The sequence below is a fragment of the Plectropomus leopardus genome, chromosome 3, assembly GCF_026936395.1.
Source record: "Plectropomus leopardus strain MGB_pleo_1.0 chromosome 3, ASM2693639v1, whole genome shotgun sequence".
NCBI lineage: Eukaryota > Metazoa > Chordata > Actinopteri > Perciformes > Serranidae > Plectropomus > Plectropomus leopardus.
Window position 1 is genome coordinate 14,550,768 of NC_142178.1, and position 25,731 is coordinate 14,576,498.

Below are 25,731 nucleotides of genomic sequence, written 5' to 3' on the forward strand. Positions count from 1 at the left end.
TTGACATTTTGCCATACTATAGCCTTGCTTTTTTCTCATTTTTCGACATGCTATATTACTGTGTTTTTGGCGTTTTTTGGAACTTTCAATGCTATGGCGTGTCTCAGCACGCTATTTTATGCTGTTTTGAGGTGTTTTAAGCTGTTTTTGGAATACGTCAAATTTTGACATTTTTGCCATACTATAGCCTTGCTTTTTTTCTCATTTTTTCAACATGCTATATTACTGTGTTTTTGGCGTTTTTTGGAACTTTCAATGCTATGGCGTGTCTTAGCACACTATTTTATGCTGTTTTGAGGTGTTTTCAGCTGTTTTTGGGACATGTCAAATTTTGACATTTTGCCATACTATAGCCTTGCTTTTTCTCATTTTTCAACATGCTATATTACTGTGTTTTTGGCATTGTTTGGAACTTTCAATGCTATGGCGTGTCTCAGCACGCTATTTTATGCTGTTTTGAGGTGTTTTCAGCTGTTTTTGGGACATGTCAAATTTTGACATTTTTGCCATACTATAGCCTTGCTTTTTTTCTCAGTTTTTCAACATGCTATATTACTGTGTTTTTGGCGGTTTTTTTTAACTTTCAATACTATGGCGTGTCTCAGCACGCTATTTTATGCTGTTTTGAGGTGTTTTAAGCTGTTTTTGGAATACGTCAAATTTTGACATTTTTGCCATACTATAGCCTTGCTTTTTTCTCATTTTTCGACATGCTATATTACTGTGTTTTTGGCGTTTTTTGGAACTTTCAATGCTATGGCGTGTCTCAGCACGCTATTTTATGCTGTTTTGAGGTGTTTTAAGCTGTTTTTGGAATACGTCAAATTTTGACATTTTTGCCATACTATAGCCTTGCTTTTTTTCTCATTTTTTCAACATGCTATATTACTGTGTTTTTGGCCTTTTTTGGAACTTTCAATGCTATGGCGTGTCTTAGCACGCTATTTTATGCAGTTTTGAGGTGTTTTCAGCTGTTTTTGGGACATGTCAAATTTTGACATTTTTGCCATACTATAGCCTTGCTTTTTTGGTCAGTTTTTCGACATGCTATATTACTGATTTTTTGGCGTTTTTTGGAACTTTCAATGCTATGGTGTGTCTCAGCACGCTATTTTATGCTGTTTTGAGGTGTTTTAAGCTGTTTTTGGAATACGTCAAATTTTGACATTTTTGCCATACTATAGCCTTGCTTTTTTCCTCAGTTTTTCAAAATGCCATCTTACTGTGTTTTTGGCCTTTTTTGGAACTTTCAATGCTATGGCGTGTCTCAGCACGCTATTTTATGCTGTTTTGGTGATTTTTCAGCTGTTTTTGGGACATGTCAAATTTTGACATTTTTGCCATACTATAACCTTGCTTTTTTGGTCATTTTTGCAATGTCCGTCATTATGTAGTTTTTGGCCTTTTTTTAAACTGTCAATGCTATGGCGTGTCTCAGTATGCTATTTTACAACGTTTTGAGGTGTTTTAAGCTGTTTTTGGGATGTCAAATTTTGACATTTTTGAGGCACAGGTTTGAGGCAGGTTTGAGGCAGGACTGAAAGGTGGCGAGGTACTCAGAGTCACAGATCTCTTGGGGGAGGGAGTCCCAGAGCCTGGGAGCAGCCCTGTAGAAGGCTCTGTCCCCAAAAGTGCGTATGATAGATTTATGGGTGGTGAGGAGTTTTGCAGCAGCGGATCTGAGGGACTGTCAGGGTTGGTCAGAAGGTGAAGGGCTTTGAAGGAGAGGAGGTGGTGTCAAGATTTGGTGCAGGAGTCGGGCAGCTGTGTTCTGGACTAGCTGGAGTCTTTTGATGGAGTTGGAGCTGATTCCATAAAAGAGTGAGTTGCAGTGGTCCAGAGGGGAGTATTTTAACGTCATAATTTAGCATGTCGAAAAAATGGCCAACAAACGCCATATTATATATAATATATATAATATAGACACGCAGCACATCATAACTTTGTAAATATTTATCGGTTTATTACAGTTAAAAAGATGTATGTACATACAGAACATCACCAAACATGGTCATTTTCACTCATTTGCAAAGACGCACTCTGCAACTAGTTGGTTTCAGGAAAACTGTCTTACAATGGGGCGGCATTGATTAAAGTTTGTCATTTACAACCAAGCACACAAAATGTTTCATCTTTTTCATTTGCCAAATAATACTTAGTAAAGGCATATAACCCAAAAAGAACAACAGAAGGATGCTTAGTAAAACAAATTGTGGTTGAATTGCTAGTCCAAATCCAAGTTCCTGCTGCCAACACGCGGCTTTATATATACACAGGTAGAAACACCTCAGACTGGATCTTGGTCACTGTGGTTAGCCATGGAGACTCACATAGAGGTAGTCATGTCTGCATCTGCTCATCCAGTCAAGAGACAACTGACCCAAAAACTTTTCAACATCTGTTCAATCCGTGGACCCAGATCCCTTTACTGACAAATAAAGAAAAGAGGAAAAGGTGATTATCTGTCTTTGTTGATTAAATCAAACAGGTCATAAAGGTTTTGCTTGGTGCGCATAAGGCAGTCAAGTAAATGTATGGAGATACTATAGCAGGTGTGTTTGTGAGTGGGTAGTTGTTGTGGGTGTGTGCAGGTGGGATTCAGGTAAGAGAAAGAGCTGGCGGCTTTACATTAAAGGGACCTTTCCACCAAAAGTGACTTGGTTTACAAAAAAAAAGGACATTTCTGTAGTTATGTGCTCTCCAGATGAAGTGTTCCTTCGACATCAAAATATCAAAAAAAAATCATGCCTTCTCTGAAAACTGCAGATTTTTTATTTAAACATGGTTAAAAACAAAAAGTATGTCTATTAAAATATCTGATGTCACCTAATTTTATTTCCCCTGATCTTGCACTCTTTTTACTCAATCCTGACACTACATGCGAGAAAAACAATGTCAACAACTTTCTACTGCAAAAGCTCTGCCTTTGCAAAATAAAAATTCCAAGTCCTTTTTGGTGGAATTCCCCTTTAATGCCTAAGACAAGTGAGACGCAAGCTAATGCACATCCACTTGATAGCATAATGGCATTATCTTCCATTGCACTTTTGTCTTTTTTTTTGTAAAACTCTCATCACATTACGGTTTTCGTAATACTGAGTCGACCGTAACGTCAGATTACTGTACAGAGTAAAAGGAAAAATAAGACCGAAAGAAACTAGACCCAAATTTACATTGTAACGATCAGTTGCTTGTCATCAAGTACAGTCAGTGGCCATAGACACAAGGAATAGCCAAACAAACACATAAAAAAGACCATTAAGGCTGCTTGTCAATGTAGATTAAGTAGGATAAGCATTGCCACACAATGCTTCGATACCCTTTGCAATATACAAAAAGGGAGCATTTGCAGATACACCAAATAGCCACTAAATCCATGTCCTCTATGCAAAAACGCCCAATTCTGACCCAGACAAATCATGTCAAAGATGTGTTCAACATGCTTGTTTCCTGTACAAAATAACCAGGCAAGTAAAAGACATGATCCAGAATAAAAAGCAAAAGGAGCGGAAATGACTCTGATTCTGCGATGCTGTCCACAGCCTAAAGTCACAGACGATAGAAAAATAAACACCAATTATACTCCAATTATTTTGGATGCACCAGTATGCAATACGTCGTCATCATTTTGATCCAACACACCGCTAACCGAACGTGCCAGTTGGTGATCTCCATCTCCTCCACAGCACGTTCTAACTACATTCCAGGATCTGATAAATGCTCTCCGGTCGATTAGCCCAGTTCAGTCCCTGTCCCATCACCCTCTGCATCCTCAACCTTTGCAAAAATGGCACATGAAAAAAGTAAAAACAAAGAGACTGAATGTAAAAATGGGTCACAGCACTCTCGCTGCATACCTAATGCACATCTCACTTTTGAGTACTTGTTGAAGGCATTTTTCACACAATTGTTTACAGCTAAAAGTAAATACACAAAAAAAGAAACTTCCAAAGCTTTTATAGAAAACCCAGGAATGCAATGCCTCCGGTGTGTTGTTGAGCGTGAACACAGAAAGCCCTTTTTACAATTTTTTTTTTTGTCTTTTTCTGACAGTCTTGTACTGTAACTGCGTTAAGCTCAAATATGCACCTTGTTGTGTTGTCTCATCGTTGTGTCCAAACGATTTGATCTGTGAGAAAACCGCAGGGCCTGACGCCAAATCGAAAAGGTCAGCGGATTTGTCCCTCGTCAGGTTTTTTCGAGTGAAGTCTGTATCAGTGTCAGGAGTGGATCGTTTCCCGCCTCCTCCCCTCCACACACCCCCCACCCCACCCCATCTTGTACAGCATATGTTTCAGTCCACGAAAAAGCAGCAACAGGTTCTGCTGGTAAATTAGAAGCAGCGGTACGTCATTCCCCGACCCGGCCCCCACCCCGAGGTGAGCTGTGGCGCTCTCGTCACTCAAGCCTCTCCGCCGAGGAGACAGAACCACAGCCCACTAAAACACACCAAGCTGCTGCAAAAAAAGTAGACCCACACATTTCAATACCAAACAGAATCATGATTGAATATAGAGCTGGGATGCAACACATTTTCAAAAAGAAAAAAAAAAAGTGTTTGGTTTGATGACCTCTTTCTGGGATTTTTAATGTACAGTCACTTGAAATAATACTAACTGAACACACATTTCATCATTTAGAAAAAAGCAAACACTCAATGTAAATTGATTTAAAATAAACAACGCTGATCTGAACCGCAATAAGCTGTTTCGCTTGCAATGGAGAAAGCAGGATATGGGAATCTTAAAAAAAATCTCATAGCCACACAGACCCTTCAACAGTTCGAGAGAGCAAGTTCCTCATGAGATTGACAGGATAAAACTTCCCCAAAGAAAGTTACTAGTATATTCTGAGCCCGCTAAACTCAACATTTATATTTAACTGATACAAATTCACACGATAAACAGTTTGTTTAACAGATAAAATACTTTATGAAACAAAATGCCCCCATTCAAAATCACCGATGAGAGGCTACTGTGTGTTTTTTCTTAATATAGAGGATGCCAATGTCTTTTTTTAAAAAGTGCATAAGAGCAGCAGCATTGCTGGGACAGTGTGGGACAAAAGAAGATATAGAAGAAGAGGATATAATTAATTATATATATATATATATATATATATATATATATATATATATATATATAATTAAATTATGAATCTGAGTCAAGGGAACATTTTCCATCATGTTATTAAGATTCTTACGAGACCCTGTCGAAAACAAACAAAAAAAAAACTACAGAAAAATTAAGAATATTAACAAAAGGAAGTGTTACCTGTCAATGTTTTATTATCAAACCTTTGTCAAAGCTCTGAGACATTCACCACTTGCTCCAGATAACGTCTTTTTAAAAAATGCTTGATATGTTGGTCAATGATCAATTGAATGACAGCTATGCAGCCCAACACTGAAGATAATATCAAACCAGTAAACAAAACTAAAAATTGCACTCAAGGCAACAACCAGGATTTGTTGTATACATATATAAAAACATCTCATCATTTATCCCATCACCTGTGAAGGTTTGACTTTTTTCAATACCTTTTTGTCACACAAAAGCAATATAGACGGGGGTCACAGCACCGCCCGTTTTGGAGAAAAGTCCAACTTGCTTTTTTTGTTTTCAAGCGTGTATGATTGTTATTTCTCATATGTATACATTACTAGCTTAATGTTTAACAACTACTGCTGCTATTTGTTAAAAAGATCTCCAATCACCCTATTTTACAACTGATATCACTTGCTTTAACAGATTAATGCAACAGCAAAAGGAACACTAAAAAAAGGAAAAACTAAAGTAAAAACAGCAGTAATAAAAAAAGAATTATTGAAATAATTTATATCTTTGTATTCTCATGGACAATTGTGTTTAGGAATGAACCACTGGATCACTCTAAACATAGGCACAGTTTTTAAAAATAAACATAAAAAAGAAATTATCAACACACCATCATTAGACCTTTGTTCTCTGTGGTCAAGAAGCAGTTAACATAAGTTATCTTGAGTGAAGGTGATGTTAAAAAAAAAAGTGAATATCAAAAGAAAATATAACAAGATGACAAAGTTAACATTACGGCAGCAGCAGTAAATGTGAAGTTCCAAAGACTTTTTTTGTTTGTTTTTGCATACAATTGTATCCTTGCTCACATAATAGATGCTTGTAATTACTGTAAATACATTGGCAATGGGAGCACGGTTTATATGGTTAAAAGACTTGCCACTTAGCTCACAGTTACTCAATATATATAACTCTATATATCTTCAGTTTTGGCAAAAAGATGGAAATATTTTTCCTCTTGGATGATTTCGGAATGAAACATGAGCGGTAGTGGCTGGGATCCTAAAATGACCGTGATAAACTCTGGGGTAACACAGAGGTCAAGTCTCCAACGCTTCGCCGTGTTCCTGCCCAAGGATGGTGAAAGAAAACATTTTCTTCCTCCTCGTATTTGCCCCCGACACTGATTGTGGCGAGTCTGTTTTCTTTACAGTGTATGATACACGTAATGGGGGCGGGCAGGCGAGAGGGTGCAGAGCAAGTGGAGGGTTTGGAGTTAATTCGGACTGGGATTGAGCTGCTCTCGGCTCAGACCATGGCACGGTATGGTCCCTGCATCTTGAGGAACTGGATGATGAAGGAGGGGCCTCCCGCGACAATCTGCGGTGGCAGGTGGCTGAGGGGACAGTTCTCGATGCTCATGATGGACAGCTTGCTGCAGAGGGCCAGCTCGAACGGGAGGCTGTGCAGGTTGGGGTTGTCATTGAGGTACAGCTCCTCCAAGTTCTCCAGTGTACCTGCGGACACACGAGCTCCGTTAGTCGAGGCGTTTACTGCAGCTGCTGCTGCCATCTGACGAAACAGGGTCTAAAATCAACAGCCTCCGTCAATGAATATGATTTTCTGAAATAAGCAAAATATTGTAAACATAAACGTTGAAGTTACAGTACGTATGAAATATTTTTCTGGCAGGCTAACAAAACTTTAATTTGTAATAATAATAACAAATTTTCATCATTTTATTCACTGGCTGTAAGCGCTTATCCTGTAAAGGGTGAGGGGGGGCTGGAGCCTATCCCAGCTGCTGCAGGGCTGACACACAGAGAGAGACAACCACTCACGCTCACATTCCTGCCTACAGCCAATCGCCATTTAAACTGTGTGTCTTTAAAATGTGGAAGGAAGCCGGAGAACCCCGAGAAACCCACGCTAATAACGCAAGACACGGGACGCAAAATGTCAAAATAAGATAATACAAATACATAGACCGAAAACAACAAAAGCAATAAAACCACAAATAAAAGGAAATGAAATAAGTAAAATACAAAAAAAATAAGTTAAATAAAAACTAAATAAAAAGTCCCTAAAAATGGGTTTTAAAATGTGATTTTAACAAATTCACAGATTTTGCCAGCCTTATGTCATCAGACAGGTCGTTCTAAAGCCGACGGACCTTGACGGCAAAGGCATAGCCTCAACTTCAGAACGACCAGAAGGGCCCCACCTGAGGATCTGAGGCTGTGTATTTGCAATATGAATAAATTATATAATTTTTTAAAAATCACCATTTGATGTCCTTCAATATTGCCAAGCAACATATTGCGATACTACACTGTATTGATTTTTTTTCACCACCCCTACAACTTTCTGCCATGTACAGTATCACAAAGGAAAGCGGCAAATTCTCGAAAATGTTGCTATTTTTACTTAGAGAATGAATGCAATGGTCAATAAATTATCAGAGACGATTTGTGATTAATTCACAACAACTAATCATTTCAGCTCAAACAATACTTAACTGCTGTAACACTTCTTTGCACCGTGATTATCATACATGTTTTACTGTCATACTAAAAATGTATCAAGGGCAGGGCTGGGGCGACCGTTTCACACAGCGTTGTTTTTTGTTTCGGCGATCATGTATCACCTTAGAGCGTGTTCACTGCTCGCCCGAGCAGCGCTTGTCAGGCGTGTCTGAGCTGCGTGTTAGCTGCAGCACATCTAGAGAAACGGTGGCTCGCCGTTTGCTGACTCTGTACCACTTTATACTGCAGTTTAAAGTCTCTCTCTGTCACAGAGAGGAGGAAATACAAAGATGTTTGTTTTACCTCAACTTCCTTGCTTCTCTTTCAACACAAAAGCTATCTGACTGTGTCTCTGTGGACAGAATGCCATCAGCTGCCGATACAATGCATTTTATTTTGAAACATTTACAGGATGGGGTTGTCAGCTGTGCAGGAGCTTGTATAACTTCATAAATGAGTGGAATATGTGCTTATAAAAATTAAAAAACAGCACTCATATCAGCAGGCAGCAGTTTGCCTTAAGGACCAGTTAAGGCTGGACTATTTTGAAGCAGAAAGAATGTACTAGTTATAATTATTTGTTATTATTATTTGTATTTTTACTGTTAGTAAAAAGTTATAGTGTTATTCAAATTGCATTCATTTTACTGTAAGATGTTTGTTGGACTGCTAGATTTAAGGTTTGTTACTGTAACAAAGAGTACCAGTTTTGTTAAGTGGCTTGAATTTTACATTGTTTTGCTGTTGGATTGTTAAATGTAGATTGCACTACATTTCTTTTACTTGAGTGGCACAAGCTCTTGCATTCATTTTATTTTGGATAGACTTTACATCAGACTGTAAAACACAGATTACCAGTTAAGACTGGGCTATTTTTTGTTGGGGAATAATGCAGTGTATGACAAGTTTTAAAATGGTATTTTCAGTAAATTCGTTGGTATATTAATTGAGTAATAAAAAAATAATAGTTTGATCAATAAAAAAATAATCAATAGATTAATCGAAAAAAAAAATCTATAGATTAATTGCTAAAAAAAATGATCGTTAGGTGCAGCCCTAATCGAGAGGAGGTTGTTTTAAATGGAAATCTAAACAACTTGAAGCCATGGGTATAATTCAATTCTGGGTCCAGCCTGAATACTCTAAAAATACACCCACCTTTGGTTTCTTCCTCCAACTATTTTAATCTCTGGCTTAACTCCTAACCCCAGCAGTCACCAGCCTGGTAATGCTGGACCAATCACTGGGAGGAAGGGTCAGAGGTGGGACATACTGTTAAGCTCTAAATCCTGATGGTTATGTTTAGTTTTTTTTCAAGGAAACAATGGTACACTTAAACTTAAGAAAAGCTGCATCTCATTTTTGTAAAAGGTATTTTTTAAACAGCGGCACCTACTCTTCAGATATTGTTGATAGCCCACATTAAAATCGATGATGGCAAATATTAGAGGTTGGCAAACTTGTGCCTTTACTAAAAAAACTAATTGTGTGTATATGGACACACAATGTGCAGGTCATTCATTTTACAGCTTTACATAGGGATGCACAACAATATCTGCACACGCACACACACACACACACACACACATACACACACACACACATACATACACACACTATATACTATATATATATATATATATATTTATATATATGTGTGTGTGTGTGTGTGTGTGTGTTTGTGCATTTATCATTCTGCTGGTGGGCCATCACGATAAGTGTAATGAGAAATTTCACTACAAAAGAGACCGGACGATCACTAAAATTAGGTGGGGAAAAAGTCGCTATATCAGTATCAATTATCGGCAAAATAAGTTTTACGTCATCATATCGGATATCAGCAAAAAAACAATCCAATATTGTGCATCCCTAATTCTACACTGTCACTACAGAATACTAAATTGTTTTTTTATTGTATAGACTCACAGTCATAATTTATTAGCCATTAGCAGCAAGAGGTGGTGTCCGTATCCACAGAGACTCTGCCCTCTGCCTGCATTTTCTTATGTTCTTCTTATTTTGTTGTGTTCCAGATGTTCCTCGGCACAGTATGCAGGTGAGGTTGGGACTTTATAAAAAGGTAAACAGGCCTGCACTAGTATGGCATTTTTTTTTTGATAGCGCTTTTCTAGTCATTTTGACCACTCTAAGCGCTTTCTCACCACGAGTGACATTCACCCATTCACACACAGTCATACACTGGTGGCCGAGGCTACTGTGCAAGATGCCGCCTGCTACTCAGTTTTTGACCTTTCATACACATTCACACACTGATGGAACAGCTATGTTGCTAACTTCGCTAGCTGGTGGCACAATACCTCTGGATAAGATACCCAGTTGTAAATGGAGGGGTTTGTATCAGCATGAGACTAACCAGGAGTAATAAGCCATGTACACAATATGTTTTTTGGAAAATGTTTAACCTATATAAATTCATTTGTTTACAATTTTGAATCTTTTTGAGTGTTTTCTTATTTTTAGACTGGTCAACTAGTCTACACTTGCATTTTAATGTCAAGGAAACTAGTCTTTAGGAACACACCTCGCAGTGACAAGGTGTCAAACCATGGGCAGCGTGCATCCAAGAGGAAGCTGAGAAAAATGCAGACACAGCGCCAAAAACACGCAAACCTGGCGAGGCAAAACACCAAGTACATAAAGTTCCCTTTAAAACAAAATTAATCTATACTGGTGATGGTGTTTACAACAGTAATTCCTGCAGTCAGTTTTGAGAGCATAATGTACCAAATTCCAAGATTGTGGATTAGTCAGAGACATAGTAAGAACTTTCATTCCCACTTGTGTTTTAGACACACTGAGTCCAGTTCACCCACAATGACGCATCCCAGGTTGAGCTCTGGTACCTTACCATCACTGAGAACACTGCCCTTCGACAAGCAAGAGTAACATTTTTCAAGCCCTGAACACATTAACTTGCATGTTACTGATCTACATAGTTGAGGGTTTGAGGGAACTGCTTACCAATCTCCTCTGGGAGGTGCTGAAGCAGGTTCTCCCCCAAACCAAGGTGAGTCAGGTTGGTGAGATGGCCGATGCCTCTGGGTAACGTGGTCAGCTGATTATTTGTCAACACCAATTTCTGATGAGAGAGAGTAAGACAGAGTTTACAATGTGCTCTAAAGATTTGCAGGAACAAGAAATGTATGAACCAATCGCATAATGTAATTAGAATCAAACCATTTTATATCCAACACCATAGTCCTCACAGAGAAAAAACTGTGGATCATCATGTAACAGGGTAGACAGCATCTGATCCTTAAAACTTCAATTATTTGTATATATCCAGGGATTGGGCTCTTAGTCGTTTTTTATGTTTGCTGTAATGACACTACATCGGTTTCAGCAGCTTTTAAGCCACTAATTCAGGACTGAGTATTGTTGATACCCAACTGTGGTTTTGCTGTCTGATTCAGGTTCTCGTGAGTTCCTGGTTCTCATTACTAGTCTGTTGTTTGAGCAAGAAAATCAGAGGCATGCCTCGCTATCTGCTGCACTGTAAGATACTACAAGTGAAGTTGCCAATTTTTTCAAGTTCACTTACAGATCTCCTTAGCAATGAGCTAAAAATAAGCCTTACTAAATGCCTTTAAAAGCAAGTCGAAGCAGCTAGGATTTAGGCAGTGTGAACTAAAAGAAGGATAAAAACATTATGGAACGTGTCCCTGTAATTATAATAATTGTTGTTTCCCATAGCAACAGATACAAATCAGAAATCACAAGATACTGTAAAAAAAAGAAATATAGACAAAGCCGAAAGTATTATGGAGAGAAACACATTGCTGTTTACCTTACCTGTAAATCTTTAAGATAAGCAATTTCGTTAGGTAGAGATTCCAACTTGTTTTCCTCTAAGTCGAGTTCCCGTAGTTTTCTCAAATTCCCAATACCATGTGGTAACTTCTTGAGCAGATTATTGGACAATATTAACACCTGCGAAGACAGCAGCAGAGTTTCAGGTCCAGAGTTACATCATGACATATAATAATGCAATGTTTCCTAACATTGAATTATTGCATCTTTTTCAAATGATATCAAACAATCCATGAAGAAATTGGAAAATTTTGACTCAGGTAAAACTACTACTCAAACTGAACTGCTCCACTTCTATTTGTGTTTAACAATAACTAAAACATTATAAAAACAGGTGTGTTAAACATATTTTCAGAGCCCCATTTTCAAAACTTAAAGGTTTCTTTAGTTCTGAGGAAATACGTCTGTGCAGTAGTTGTGCTTTTTAACCTAACCCGAAATTTCATAACATGAGTAAGAGCTGCTATGTAAAACCCTATGGCTATTAGGGATGGGCAAGGGGGCCCACCCGCGGGCTGTAAACACAGTAAGATTACATTGTGCTATAAACAGAGCAGTCATTCAAAGCCGATACTTGTGCTTTGATTAATTTTGACCATTTCAAGATACAACCACCACAGCAGGTTCTATAACTTTGTATATCAGAAAAACAAACAAACATAACTTGTCAGAAAAAGCAGAACTCACCTATAATGGTTTAGGATTATCCATAAATCAGTAATATTCCAACAAAAACAGTTTTGATACACTCCCAGAGGTCCAGAAGATCGAATCCAGTAAAATATTTAGTCCAAGCACATTTTAACACCAACAAATATCCAGGGAAGCCCGGAGCATCATTTTAGACTGTCCGGTAAATGTACAATATTTTTGCTGTATTTTCTGTAATATCTTCAGATGCATGCATGCAATGTAGGGCTGGGCGACATGGCTTAAAATCAATATCGCAATATTTTAATACAATAATACATTTTATACACAATATTTCTAAATGTCCTTAAAACTAACCTTAACTACTAAAATAAAAATATTGAATGAACTGCAGTTACAATAATGTTAAATAAAGTAAAATAAAGCTAAAGTAGCTACTGACAAATAATTAAGTTGAATGCACTGCTGTTATAATAACATATAATGAATAAGAATATAAAAAAGTTATACAAGGTACTTTTATAATGCAATTTTAAAACAAATTGTTATAACTAAAATAAAAATGGACCCATGGTGATTTTATTTTGAAGGACCTGGTTTGTCTCAGTCCAAAAATGTCCATGTTTTTGCTGTGGGCTTGAAGCCTCCACTCAACAGTGTGTTGTAAGCGTTAGCAGACAGTTAAACCGACACCGCAGCATCTTTAACCCTGAGGATTCACTCCCTGTAAGCTGGCAACAATATTTGCAAGTCGCACTGGTGCTCCATGGTCGCAAAATGTGACTGAATCGTAGCGATTCGAGCTCTGCAGATGAACACACCTCACCTGCTCACACTACCCCAACTACCACTCATTAAGTTCACTGTAAGCTGGAAACAAACTACTAGCTGTTGAGATAATATATTAATAGTATTTGCACATATATTAATAGTATTTCACAGTTGTGCTCCAAAATGTGACTGGAGTCCTGCAAAAGCCCTGCTTTATCTGTCTGTCTGTATGTCTGAGTGAGGCAGAGAGCTGCAGGAGAGAGCAAGAGAAACAAAACGCCAGTGGCTCATAAAAATGACACATTTTATACCCGATGGTCATGACAAAGTCCATTTTATACATCGCACGAGGAACAAGCCGCAATACATCGAGTATATTCGCTATATCGCCCACCGTAAGTACCCATTTGCTTCAGCGTGTGTCTTGGGACGTTATTGCTTATATCATGCACATATTACTGTATATTTTGACATAAATAAGATGTAGTTTGAACACATTTTGTAAATCCCCTTTCCCTGTTTGTTTCACTGGTCAGTCTGCCGGTATAAACTGACATAAAGTTCTTTTCCTCTACAGCTCTTGTTTTTACTATTTTTTATGCAAAATGTTTGTGCACAAAGTTACCAAAAATACTTTATAAGGTGTTTATGCTGCTGTTACTCCGAATGAGTAATACTGATGGTGTTTCAGTAGAAACACCATCAGTATTACTCAGTGAAGCCCAAACTTATGACTGCACATTGAAGCATTCAAAAATGGCATCCTTTTTAACCAAAACATGTGACCATGGTTACCAAGGGTCCTTTTGGAGTCTCCAAAATGTCCCTTTTTGGAAACTCCTTGACATACTCTTAGAAAAACCTGTGTAAAATAGTAATTTTCTGTAGTATTGTTATGAACTTTCAGCTTGGATTATACTATGGTCCCACAGTGAGTACCAGCTAATACCTGCCAGTTACAGTCATCTGCAGCATCTTTTTCCTAGAAATAACATTAGGGGCGGATAGAAAACGTTTTATTTTAGTGTGTTTACTCTTATGTAACTCAATGACAAATGCACTTATAGTGATTTGTCCGTCTTGGACAGGCGTTTTAGGTTCATTTTATAGGATTTTTTTAAAATGACTTCCATATTCAGTACTCAAGTACTCTATAAATTATTTTAGAGCACTTGAGTACTCACAAAAAAATGTAACGTATGATAGGAATGTAAACGGGTGCAATTTGAAATTGATTTATTGCACAACCAGGCTTCGACACACTATTGAAGAACTGTCTCCATGCTGCTCTCTCAGTTAGCAAGAGCTAAAACAGCAGAGGCTAACATCTCACACTGAGCCCTTTAATGGCTCCAACAAACTCCCACTGACACCAAAACACCTTAAATCTGTCCTGTTAATAACCATTAGATTAAGTTAGCTGTGTGATGCTAACAGTTAGCTCTGTTATTGTGTCCATGTGTGCAGATGGACTCCACCAACTGTTCCCCAGTGTGGAGCTCTGACTCCCACAGAAGTAAGTCATGTTCATGTGTGAAGTTGATTGGCAATTACTTTATATGATGAACCAAGGCTGACGTCCAAACGAGTACTCATTGCAATCCCTAAAGGCTATCCATGTTTGTTACACATTAGTCTCATGGATTTGCTCAAGGGTTGTAATGCCTGGATATAATAGCTCCAACACTTCTGTACCATTCTACTTCATCAGTTAACTCACTGAGTACTACACTTTCTACTATGTGTGGATGCAAAACTCACCTCAAGAGAGACTAAACCACAGACGTCCTCTGGGATCTTTGTCAGCTGATTGGTGGCCAGGTTGAGCTCGACCATGCTGGTCCACGTGCCAAAGTCCAATGGCAGAGAAGTTAACTGGTTGTCCTGACAAAGACAATAGGATACCTTTATTAGCAAAATAAGTGACAATTCAGAGGGTCAACACAAAGACAGTGCTGTTCAAGAGGCTGAGTCGAAGTGTACTATGCCAGCTGTGTTACCTGGCACCAGGAAAAAATGTTTTCAGTGGAGACAAATTGTGACAAATTGAATGTTTGTAATACCTGTGCAAACTTTGACAGAGGTGCTGTTCAGACAGCTTTAGTTCTGAACAACAGTTGAGATTGACATGAGCAAATAGATGTTTTTTTTTAAATGCACTTCCACTCTACTGTGTTGAAGGTGTTAAATCAAAGTGGCAACACTGACAGTTAACACACATTGCAAATGCAGTCATTTATTTCAGGACGACTTCATCTGGCTTTGACAACACACCCCACCTTCATGAATGGACACTCCAAGAAGTACGCACAATTTAGCATCTTTGAATGAATCACTGGACCTTGATATGTTTTAAGTGTACAAATATAACCGTCTAACCAGCTCTGTTGTATTTTAAATGTAGCCAAGCCAACAGCGCACAATACTGAAGACCTACAAAACAATGAAGACAGCGGACTTAACTCGATTTACATTCTTTACTACTTGTGATGTTTCTAAAATGTAAAACTTTTATATTACCTCTGAGAGTGCATAATTTTTGTTTCTGACACAGCATAGCTCAGGTATGATAAGAAGGTCCAATTCAGTCTCACATGTTCCCACAGGTCTTTTTCACTGAAGATATTTTGACATGTCACAGCAGGAAATTTACAGGTATTAAAAAAATAATGACAGCTGAATTCCATTTAGCTGCTTTGGTCTCAGGGTACTTGTATATTGCATACTGGCTCACTGTGACTGCTTACTGGGACACTTGAATAGAACAGAGCCATCGTTAAACTTATAAGGAAAATTATGATTAGTCCAAATGTCTGCTTTGAAAAAGGTTTATCAATCACAGACTTAGATTATCTGTTGACGTTGCAATCACACCTGACTGGCAAAAATTTGAATATCAAGCAAATCAATTAAGAGGGCTATTTCAAAAACAGCAGACCTAAGAATTCATATCACTTATTTCACAGACAAACATGCATATATACCTTCATGTTAAGCTTGCTTAACACTCTGGCCCTGGAGAAGATACCAAAGGGGATCTTGTTGATGCGGTTGTGCTCCATGTTAAGGGAGTAGATGGTAGAGAACTGGGATGGTCCACCCACAGGGTATGACTGGAAGCAGTTCCTCGCCAGTGTTAGACTGGTCAGGTTGACCAAGCTTGACAGCAAGCCCTGGTCAAGCACAGCGACAGACATGACAGAAAACATCAGGACAGGACTCTATCACTATTGTCTATTATTTATCACTCTGGATCTACTGGTAAACCTCAGACAGAGTATACATTTTAGAGCACAGGTATAGAGGGTTCTACTTCTACTAATATGAATTTGTTGTTTGTCAATTTGCTTTTGCATTTTCAAGAGCATTACAGTAAATAGCTGATGTTAGTATAAAATAAATTAAGACTGTGGGTGATGATTATTATCATAATTTGTTATTATGTAACAATTTAAATGACCTGATATTTTTGGTTCCACTTACCTCCGGCAACACCGAAATGTTGTTGTTTTCGAGGTTTAGCTCCTCCAGTTCTCGACATCTGGCTAACGATCTGGGGATGGCTGACAATCTATTGTATCGTAGACCTAAGCGATTTATGCTTGCTAGGTTGCCTACAGGGACAGAAGAAAAATGTATTGTAATGTGCAACATTTATCAAATCTAGTTGAGCCACAGACAATAAGTCTGCTTCTGAGTCCAAAAGAAAGCTTAAATTACCTATAGTCTCTGGGAGGTCCAAGAGCTCATTGTGCTGCAAGTCAAGGTTGGTTATCTGTGTGCAGTTCCCAATCTCCTTCGGTAGGTGTTCCAACTGGTTGTGGGCAACATCCAGAGTTATGAGGTTGCATAGCTCCCCTGCAGAAAGAGGCACACCAAATTCAGATATTCAGCTAATTTAAGATGAAAGCACCTTCAGTTACCCACCCTCTGCTGTACTGAAGATATTCATTTATTTTCCTCATTCTCTCCTCAGAAAATCTGAATAGCATTTCTGCTTACCTTAGAAAAACCTATTAAGTTTTATTGCCAAACTCTCTCTTTATCAGTCCCTCCAGTATTTCATGGGCTGTTCTGGGGATTGTTACAGCCTTAAATGCCGAATTTCACAGTGCTTTCCTAACAAAGTTGCGATGCATGTATGCATTTCTTTGTGATGAAATTGCAGGGGCAAGTGAAAGTTGCAAAAAATAGTTGTGATGCTGTCATGGATTCAGTGTCTTTGATGATTCAGTGTTTCCAACAGAATCAGGTCCAATTTGTGATGGAGGGGGACATCAACAGCTCTCCTGCTCACCCTGTCTGACAGCAGAGAATTATATCGTCCCTAATGTCATATTTTGCCACTTGGGCAGAAAACCTGCTGCAGCGGTTAATATCTTACGCCGTAATGGCTTGACTTTGCAATTTAACCTGTTAATAAGCATTGGGTAACATTAGCTGTGTGATGCTAACAGTTTGCCCTGTCACTGTGAGCGAGACTCTGTCCAAAAAACAAAGCTTCGCTACCACAGCAGTAGTCTCATAATAAACACATACAGAGAGACAAGGAGGGGCTTAGTGAATCAATACACTGAGTACAGCTCTACAATGAACTGAGATTTTACCTGTTTTAAATAGCAAAGTTTGTGATAAAGTCACAGAGATTAAACAAATTTGCAAGGTCACCAAGAATGCACATGACTTTACAATTAGACATTTAGATTCATCACCTAAAAATTTTAAACAGTAATATCTCAAGAACACATTTTCATGGACAAAATCTCAAAATGTTTCCATTACTTTTTAAAAATCAATCATATTTTTTTCTGCATTTTCTTGTTTATTTACCATCACATACCGTTTTTCATGTTCATGTTCCCTCTCTTTTTCTTACTTTTCTGTACTGAAAGACTTAATCAGTAGCCTTATATCTACTTTATCAACTATATCACTGTAAAAGTTAGACAAATCAAGTGCAAAATATAAATATAAGTATGTATATTTGACCAATTCAAAAAGTTTTACAGCATAATGTTTTTTGTCCATCTTCTGCTGGGATCAGGATAATTCTTTTTTGGGGGGATCAAAGGTAACCTTAACCTTAATCTTACTAAAAAGTTCTGAACAACATTTACTGAAAGTTTGATCCAGATCAAAACCAAGAATGGGTTATAAAATCGAATCCAATTTCAGAATCCTTTTTCTCTATTGTTTAGATTAAATCCAATCCAAAAACCTAAATCTGATTAGATTACTTCCTAAACTGCGTCCACGAGATTACTGTAACAATTAATTTTATTACCAAAGATTTCCACGACTTTTCCAAAAAAAAATTTCCAGTGATTTTCCACACCTGGAAAATGTGATTGTGAAATTCCATGACTTTCCAGGGTTGCAATCACTGTGGGAACCCTGAAGGGTTGTGTACTTGGCCATTAGTGCTAGGACCAAGAGCACCAAGAACAAGACTGAATAAGATTTGCAAAACACATTATAAAAAATGACTTGTACTCTAGCTTGAAATTAAAGCTAGCTTAATGCTATAAGCCTAAATGTAGTTGACTGTCTCCCACAATTATTTGATTTCTAGCAGCCACAAGGCAAAAGTCTGGCTTGTTGCCGAGCCTAATTTGGAGGAATTTGTCCAGTATTTACACATAAGCTTTGCTCACCTATCTCTGCAGGCAGCTGTTTAATCTTGTTCTCACGAATGCTGAGCATAGTGAGCTTGGATAGGTTTCGGATGTCTTTCTCCACTGTTGTGATGCGGTTGAAGCGCAGGTACAGCGTGGTCAGAGACGTCAGCCGGTAGACAACAGCCGGTATCTCTCTCAGCTTGTTGTGCCGGAGGTCAAGCATTCGAAGCTTCTTGAGGGAGTCCAGGGAGTCAGGCAAACTGGTCAGGGAGTTCTCGCTCAGTGCCAAAGTGACCAGGCCTGATAGGCAACCCACCTCAGCCGGCAGGCTCTGCAGCTTGTTGCTGTATAAGTAGAGTTCAGCCAGCTGCGTTAGCTCCTTTATGGAGGTGGGCAGCATGTGAATGGACCGTTTCGATAGGTCCAATCGCATCGAGTTCTCCTCCCGGCACTTGTTGAGCTCTTTGATCACCTCGGCATTGCTGGACTTCTTGCGTGTACCTGGTGCCGGGTTTGGCCGCTTTATCGTATTGTCAACAGAGAAGGCAACACCCGGTGTTGAGCTGCTGGTGTCCTTCTTTCCTTCTTTGGCATCTTTCCCTTTGGTCTTCGATTCTTTGCCACCATCCTTGACTAAGCCAGCTAGAGCCTTGGCCTCCTTTTCCCTTTCTTTCCCCGCTGGACCACCTTTGGGGTCCTTTTCTTTCGAATCTTTTTCTTTTCCTAAAGTACTACTCATGTCGACGTTATCGAGCCTCCTGCAGAGTTGCTCATGGGAGTCTCTCTTGTCAGGTTACTTATTGGGGGAAAAAGGAGACACAGATAGCCAAGGAGGCTTTTAAAGAAAACATCCCTGTGCAAGCCCACACATCTATGATTATCCTTGAAATAAAGGCTTTGTGATCCAAAGGTTTTTTGGTTACTTTTGATACTTTGTTCCTTTGTTAAAATGCCATGTGAGAAAAAATCCTTTGAAGTAGCTGGACTGTGGCACCCATGGGCCACATGCTTAAGTGTTTGAACTGCATACAATCCCAGGACCTTCGGTTAGGTTCATTCAGGCTGCAGAGGTCATCAAGGTTTTTTTAATCCCCTCGAAGATTTTCTGTTAGGTAAAAGAAAAAGAAAAAGAAAATTTTGTTGACATTTACAGTTTCTTTTTCACACTTCATTAACACTATCAACATTTTGAATTTCAACTGATCAAGTTTCTGGTCTTAATATTTGTCACTCAATAATAAACAGTTCCTACGCCTCATCCTTTTTGTTTTCTGCCAATTCACAGACAGAAATAAAACTGATTCTGGTTCTGTTCAAAAATAATTTTCACCATTTTTTTGACCTCAAGCATCCAAAAGTTGTTACATTTCCTAATAAAAGAGGACACTGATCAACACAATTTAGAGCCAAGTGGTCTTTATGTGATGAACATAGATCAGAGTCTGCTTCTACTGTTAGAAAATGACAATAAGCTGCCTTTACTGGTCACATAAAGTCAAATGAACAGTGATTATTATAAGAAAAATAATAAAGTCCTGTATTTCCAATATAGATATTTCAACCAACCGGACAAATGGAAGAAATATGGGATTTTTAAAATCACCAACTTTAAATAAAGATTCCAAGTTACAAAGGTAGCAATTTGATGTGTGTACTAAATGATTAACCACACATTTTACTGTGTGCCTCTTAAGCCTCATGCATTAAATGATGGTGCTACTATGCAAATGTTACAATGTTTTTGTTTGTGTTTTTTAGGTGGCATCTATATTAAACTGATTTGACACTGCTAAATATGTTGGGTGGATAAAAGTGTATGAAATGTTACTAATATGTTTTTGACAAATTATCATTTAAACTTATTTTAAGTTGGAAATGCTGTAGGCTAAGGGTGTAAGCTGCATAATACAGAAAGAAAAACACACACACAAACACACACACACAAAATAAAAAAGGACCCTTAATACCTTGATAATATCCCTACTTGTTCATGAAAATAAAAATAAACACTTCAACAGGTTTGGTGGGTTGTCAGTACCACGATGTGCCAGTCCAAGCAAATTTGTTGAATGTACCAAGCATAGCCTCACACCAACTTACTCCTACTAAACAAACATGGCCCAGCGGGTGTTGACATTACTGTAAGCCTGCAGCCCCACCTAAACATGCATTCAGCCATTAAGCCATCATCTATAAAGTCTGTAACACAACAATCACGTTGAATGTATACATCTCAGAGACATCTAGACAAAACTCTTAACTCTTTGGATCTTAACATGACAAACTACGCCAGCATGTCTCTGGCGGCAAGTCTGTTTGGTCTCTGTTGCTGTTGTTCCTCTGTGTAAAGCTCTCTCGCACTATAGTACTGGCTAAGTCATGGCAAAAAGAGAGGCAGGTTTGGCTCAGGATCAGAGCTAAGTGAAAAGGTTAGCACTGCTGAGCATAATCTTTAGAAGTGGCCTTCAAAGCATGAAGTCCCCACAACAACAGGTCATATGACCTTTTGGGTAAAAGAAATGTTAGGTCAATAGCAGCACCCCTAACATGACAGAATGCTCGTCAGTGTGTTCTGTAAATAAAAAAAAAGAATCTGCCGCTCTTACAGACCATCGTTAATAAGAGAGTGAACGTCTAACACTGGCTGTCATGGGCATGCCCGTGTGCAAAATAATTATTAACATAAAATGAGAATAACCAGACCGGCCCAACTGCTGGGGCCATCTAAACCAAACTGTGCAAGCAACTACCTTTTATGGTTGTACTTTCCAAGTCCCTGCCCTGGTACATCATACAGTTTATAACAAGCTGCATGTAAATGTTATGGATTTATCTCTGCATCTAAAGACTTCTGCTTCAACCTAATAAAAGACGAAACAAAAAACAGAAGAAAAGTTTAACATCCAATTAAGCAAGTTCACTTCCAAGTTACTTTTCACTATTTGTAAAGATAGTTATGCCTATTATATCAATATTGCATTTTTTAGTAAGGAAATCGAGCTTAGAAGCCCATGCAGGAACTCTTGGTCATTGTTTGGCCAGGTCATGTGAACTAAAATATTACCCAAACCAAGGCAGACATACTCTTACTTAAATCTTTGAAACACATGCAGAGGTTTCTGTAAAACACCACAGTAGTTTAATATAGCGTTTACCAACTGGAGGGTCGCAAACTAAAGGTCATTCTGAATGGAGCGCGAGTGACTTGCGAACATGTCAGATTTGTAAAAAAAAACAAAAAAAACCATCTTATTTCTAAGTGAATTTTAAAACACAAAGATTTATTTTGAATTGCTGTTTCTGTTTATTCTTGCAGTGTTTTCTTTCTTTGTGCTCTGTAATATAAAATAATATATAAATCTTATAATGTATGGACCTTGAGCTAATGACTAAGGAAAAATCTGGACCCCATTGCTGGACCAGGCGGGAGCCACTGGTTTAAGATCTATAGTAATAGCGACACTACAGAACCGGGGGTTCACAATGCTTAGTTACTTTCCCATCCCTGAGAAGTTTAAGTTAACACCCACTTGTTGTGCATGAATGTAATGAATGGATAAATTGAACAGTCTAGGCAAAAGGTAAAGAATTTACAGTGATGTAAACAACCCATTAGATTTGCTCAAAACAGCAGAATCACAAAAGATGCCTTATTGATGTACATTGGCCAAAATCATTGATAATGTCAATTCAACAGACAAGTGATCCAGCGAGGAAAAAACTTGCAAACATGTAGTGAGTTCCATTCAAGGTTGCAATGGTATGAGATTTTTACAGAAAGATAAACATCTCAGAAAATATTGCAGTTTCACAGTATTACAGAATGGAATGAAACAAAGGGTTTAGTTTTTGTTGAACAAATGCTTTATCGTCTTATATTAGACTTGAAACTATTTTTTAAAATGGAAGTATGTGTAAAAAGTCCCCCTTGTGAGAGTAACCAATACAAGGGTGAAAATTTCTATCTAACTGCATGTTTTTCAATACAGTTAATAACAAATTGCACACTTTATTTTAATTGTCAACTTTCACATCACAGTATACCTTAAAACCAGAATATCGCTGCAACCCTAGTTCCATTAAATTAATACAACTCGTTTAGTAGATAAAAATGAGAATCAACTAATATACAGCTTAGGAGGGAAGCTAATGCATGTCCATCAACACTAATAAAACACCATCATAAAGTGCTGATACACACTTGGACTTCATGGCACTTGCAACCCACATAGAGACAAATGAAGTTTCCATTAAGGATATCTTGGGTCCATCTGGAAATGCTAGTGCATTTAGGCCTGAGCAGAACTCACTGCTATTGTTGTGCTTTTGTTTGGCCATTACAGCGCCTTTTTAATTGAATAAGAAAAGCATTGATGTCTGCCATTCAGAGAATACAATAAAATATGTGTGTGAGACATATGTAACAAACTAGAGTGCTATGATTTTACAAAACGCACTACAGACTCGGCTTCAGGAAATATATAAAACACAGCTTCTGCGATATTATTGCCTGACAGTGTGCTACTACTGCAGATAAAGAAATAACAAACCTAGAATAACCTGGCCTGTCTGTGAAAATGGTTTATCTGTGTAAAAATTAAGGGGGAAATGGAAAACCAGAGGTGAGGTGGCAGCTATCAGCTAACATTGCTACAACTCCACAGGACGCAGCTAGCTTGATGGCTACGTGTGCCAATGACAAATCCGTGGAAACAGATTACCGACAAAGCGGTAGCAGGTCGGGAAGTCAAGTCGAGATTAATTAATTTACATAATATGGACACCTAGAGAAAACAGGGCAGGCTTGGTACCACTGTTTTCATTATTGGTTTGACAATATTACCTTGACGCTAACAGTAACACAGTTATGCTAAGGCTACGCTGACTGTTACACCAACACCGAGTTGCTAACTTACTGTCGCGAGGCTCAAAATGTGTAATGTAAGCTAGACCAGCCTTGAAAGTGAATGAAAGAAAATACATACGAAGCGACTAATCTTCAACGACAGGAAAACACACTGGATACGCCGAGTAAAACGACTGACAACAAGGCAGGAAATAAGAGCAGCTAACGTCAAAGCAAACGTCAGTTATGCTAACTTGCTAACGTCAGCTAGCGAGCAAGTTAGCCCGCCAGCTCGCAGTATTTTAGCGAGCGCTATTCAGAGTCAAACAAGAGCGCAGTCAGTAAGAAATAACACAAACGACTGTTTATACGCTTTCAATGGATGTCGGATCACTTATAAGTACTCACAACCAGCAGTTAGCTTTATGTTTAGCGGAGCTAACTGTGTGTAGGCCCGAGCGGAGCGGCTGTCGGACCGACCCGTCCGCCGTGAGTCCGACCGAGAGAGGGGGGAAATCTCTGCTGCAGCCAGCTGAGCGCCATCGGGCAGCAGACACCCGAAGAGCACAGCCGGTGAAGGCAGTTTATATCTCAGCAGAGCGGCCGCTTAAGGCACACAGGGTGCGAACTAAAAGTAACACAGCACATAAGCCCCGTTCCTGTGTTGAATATTAGCCGAGGAAAAAAAGAAAACACTGTGAAAAACAGCGGCCATTCCAGAGCTGAACAAAAGAGTGCGTTCGTACTCACCACCGCAAAATGACACTTTTACGTTACACAGGCCGCAACAAGAGGCGGACGAGTGTATTGTGCCCTGGGTGGTGTGAAACCGTCCCGTGTGGGTAAAACGTCCACTGTTAATGTGATAATATAACTGTTTTACCTTCAGAGGTGTGACTCCGCCATCCTTGCTGCTTCCTCCTCTTTTCCTACACTGCTGCTCTGCTCCCCTCCCTCCCCTGCCACCAAACTGCGTCATTCGCACGCCTAACCAATGCTATCACGAGACTTTGAAATACAATCAAATATTCCTGGATAAACATTTGCCTCATTAACATATATCTGACACCAGTAAAGCGCTTGTATTTGTGTCACTGTAAAAATACCGAGACTAAGATTAATAATATTATTCCAGTGCATCAAGTTAAAGTCGTAGATTTAAAACATAATATATTTAAGGACCTCCTACAGCTATGATACTCAACCTACAGCCCGTGTGCCAAATCTGGCCCCGATAGGATGCCAGGTGGCCCACCAATCATTTTCAAATTCAAAAAAAAAAAAAATAAGTGATTCATACTTTCATAGTGTTAGTAATGGTTACATAAGGTGCCAGAGTGCATACCACAGCATCAAAATAGAGGTTGTTTATCAAAAAAGTGCCAGTGGAGACCCCCACAGAGGCCCAAGCTAAACCCCTGATGTCCTAAAATCCTAGAAATGCCCTGAAATCCTAGAAATGTCCTAAAATCCCAGATGCATCCTAAAGAAATATACAAGGTACAAGGTAGATTTATTAGTCATTTTTTAAACAAAGTTTAAAATATGAAATTACAATATGTCCTTCACCCTGCTATATTTTTGGAGTTAAAGGATAAGTTGATTAAATTTGCCAGCTACAAAGAAAATTACTAAAATATACTTAAATATTCTACAACTGTAGAGACATGTATAGGGCTCCTGCGACTGGCCCTTGGCCCCCTGTCATTTTGCAAAAGTGTCCCCCTAGCAAAGCAAGTAGAGTATTCATGTTTTCTCTGATTTCCCCATAGAAATTTCAGTTGGGCTACTTGATAAAAAAAATCTTTTATCCAGGTTGTCCATCCGTTACTGAAAATCAAAAATATATAAATATGCAAATATTTTTCATTTGAAAATTCTAAGGGGTATTGGTAAGTACATTGGTGTATTGTGGTATGCATATTTTAAAATATGTAGGCCTGTGGTATGTTTATAATGTACATTGTTAATCTATGTATTGCAGTGTGCTTGTGATGTTTGTATGCACTGTGCAATTGTTGTATGTGTATTGTGGTATATATGTATTTTATTGTGCCCTCCATGTTTTTAGTGTATTGTGGTTTTCTTATGTTTGAAACTGTATTTTATATTAAGCTACATATAAAAGCCCAACTAGGGGCAAGAGTTGTAAATTAGCAACTATAAACTCCCTGTGCAACACATCAGTCTAATACTCTGTACTGGAACAATGT

At 38.5% G+C, this 25,731-nt stretch overlaps 1 protein-coding gene across 3 annotated transcripts; it reads right to left on the reverse strand.

The window, feature by feature from the left end:
- Positions 1 to 1,938: 1,938 nt before the first annotated feature.
- shoc2 (SHOC2 leucine rich repeat scaffold protein) lies at positions 1,939 to 24,551 on the reverse strand. Of its 3 annotated transcripts, none has more exons than XM_088075682.1 (9): positions 24,402 to 24,551; positions 18,709 to 19,777; positions 16,775 to 16,912; positions 16,538 to 16,668; positions 16,039 to 16,227; positions 14,816 to 14,938; positions 11,615 to 11,752; positions 10,784 to 10,901; positions 1,939 to 6,793 (listed from the first exon to the last, which is right to left on the reverse strand). In XM_088075682.1, exons 2-9 carry the CDS (start codon positions 19,409 to 19,411, stop codon positions 6,585 to 6,587), a joined length of 1,749 nt encoding a protein of 582 aa, XP_087931808.1. In that variant the 5' UTR covers positions 19,412 to 19,777; positions 24,402 to 24,551; the 3' UTR covers positions 1,939 to 6,584. The 3 variants fall into 3 exon arrangements, with proteins under 3 accessions (XP_087931808.1, XP_087931809.1, XP_087931810.1); XM_088075683.1 differs by having other exon boundaries at positions 24,269 to 24,408; XM_088075684.1 differs by lacking the exon at positions 24,402 to 24,551 and adding an exon at positions 23,927 to 24,066.
- Positions 24,552 to 25,731: the final 1,180 nt, after the last annotated feature.

Coding starts and splice junctions, on each gene's coding strand:
- shoc2 (XM_088075682.1), bottom strand. CDS start 19,411: ATGAGTAGTACTTTAGGAAAAGAAAAAGATTCGAAAGAAAAGGACCCC. Junction 10,902..11,614: donor CTTATCTTAAAGATTTACAG/GTAAGGTAAACA, acceptor CTCTCTCATCAG/AAATTGGTGTTGACAAATAA. Junction 6,794..10,783: donor GCACCTCCCAGAGGAGATTG/GTAAGCAGTTCC, acceptor GTGTGTCCGCAG/GTACACTGGAGAACTTGGAG.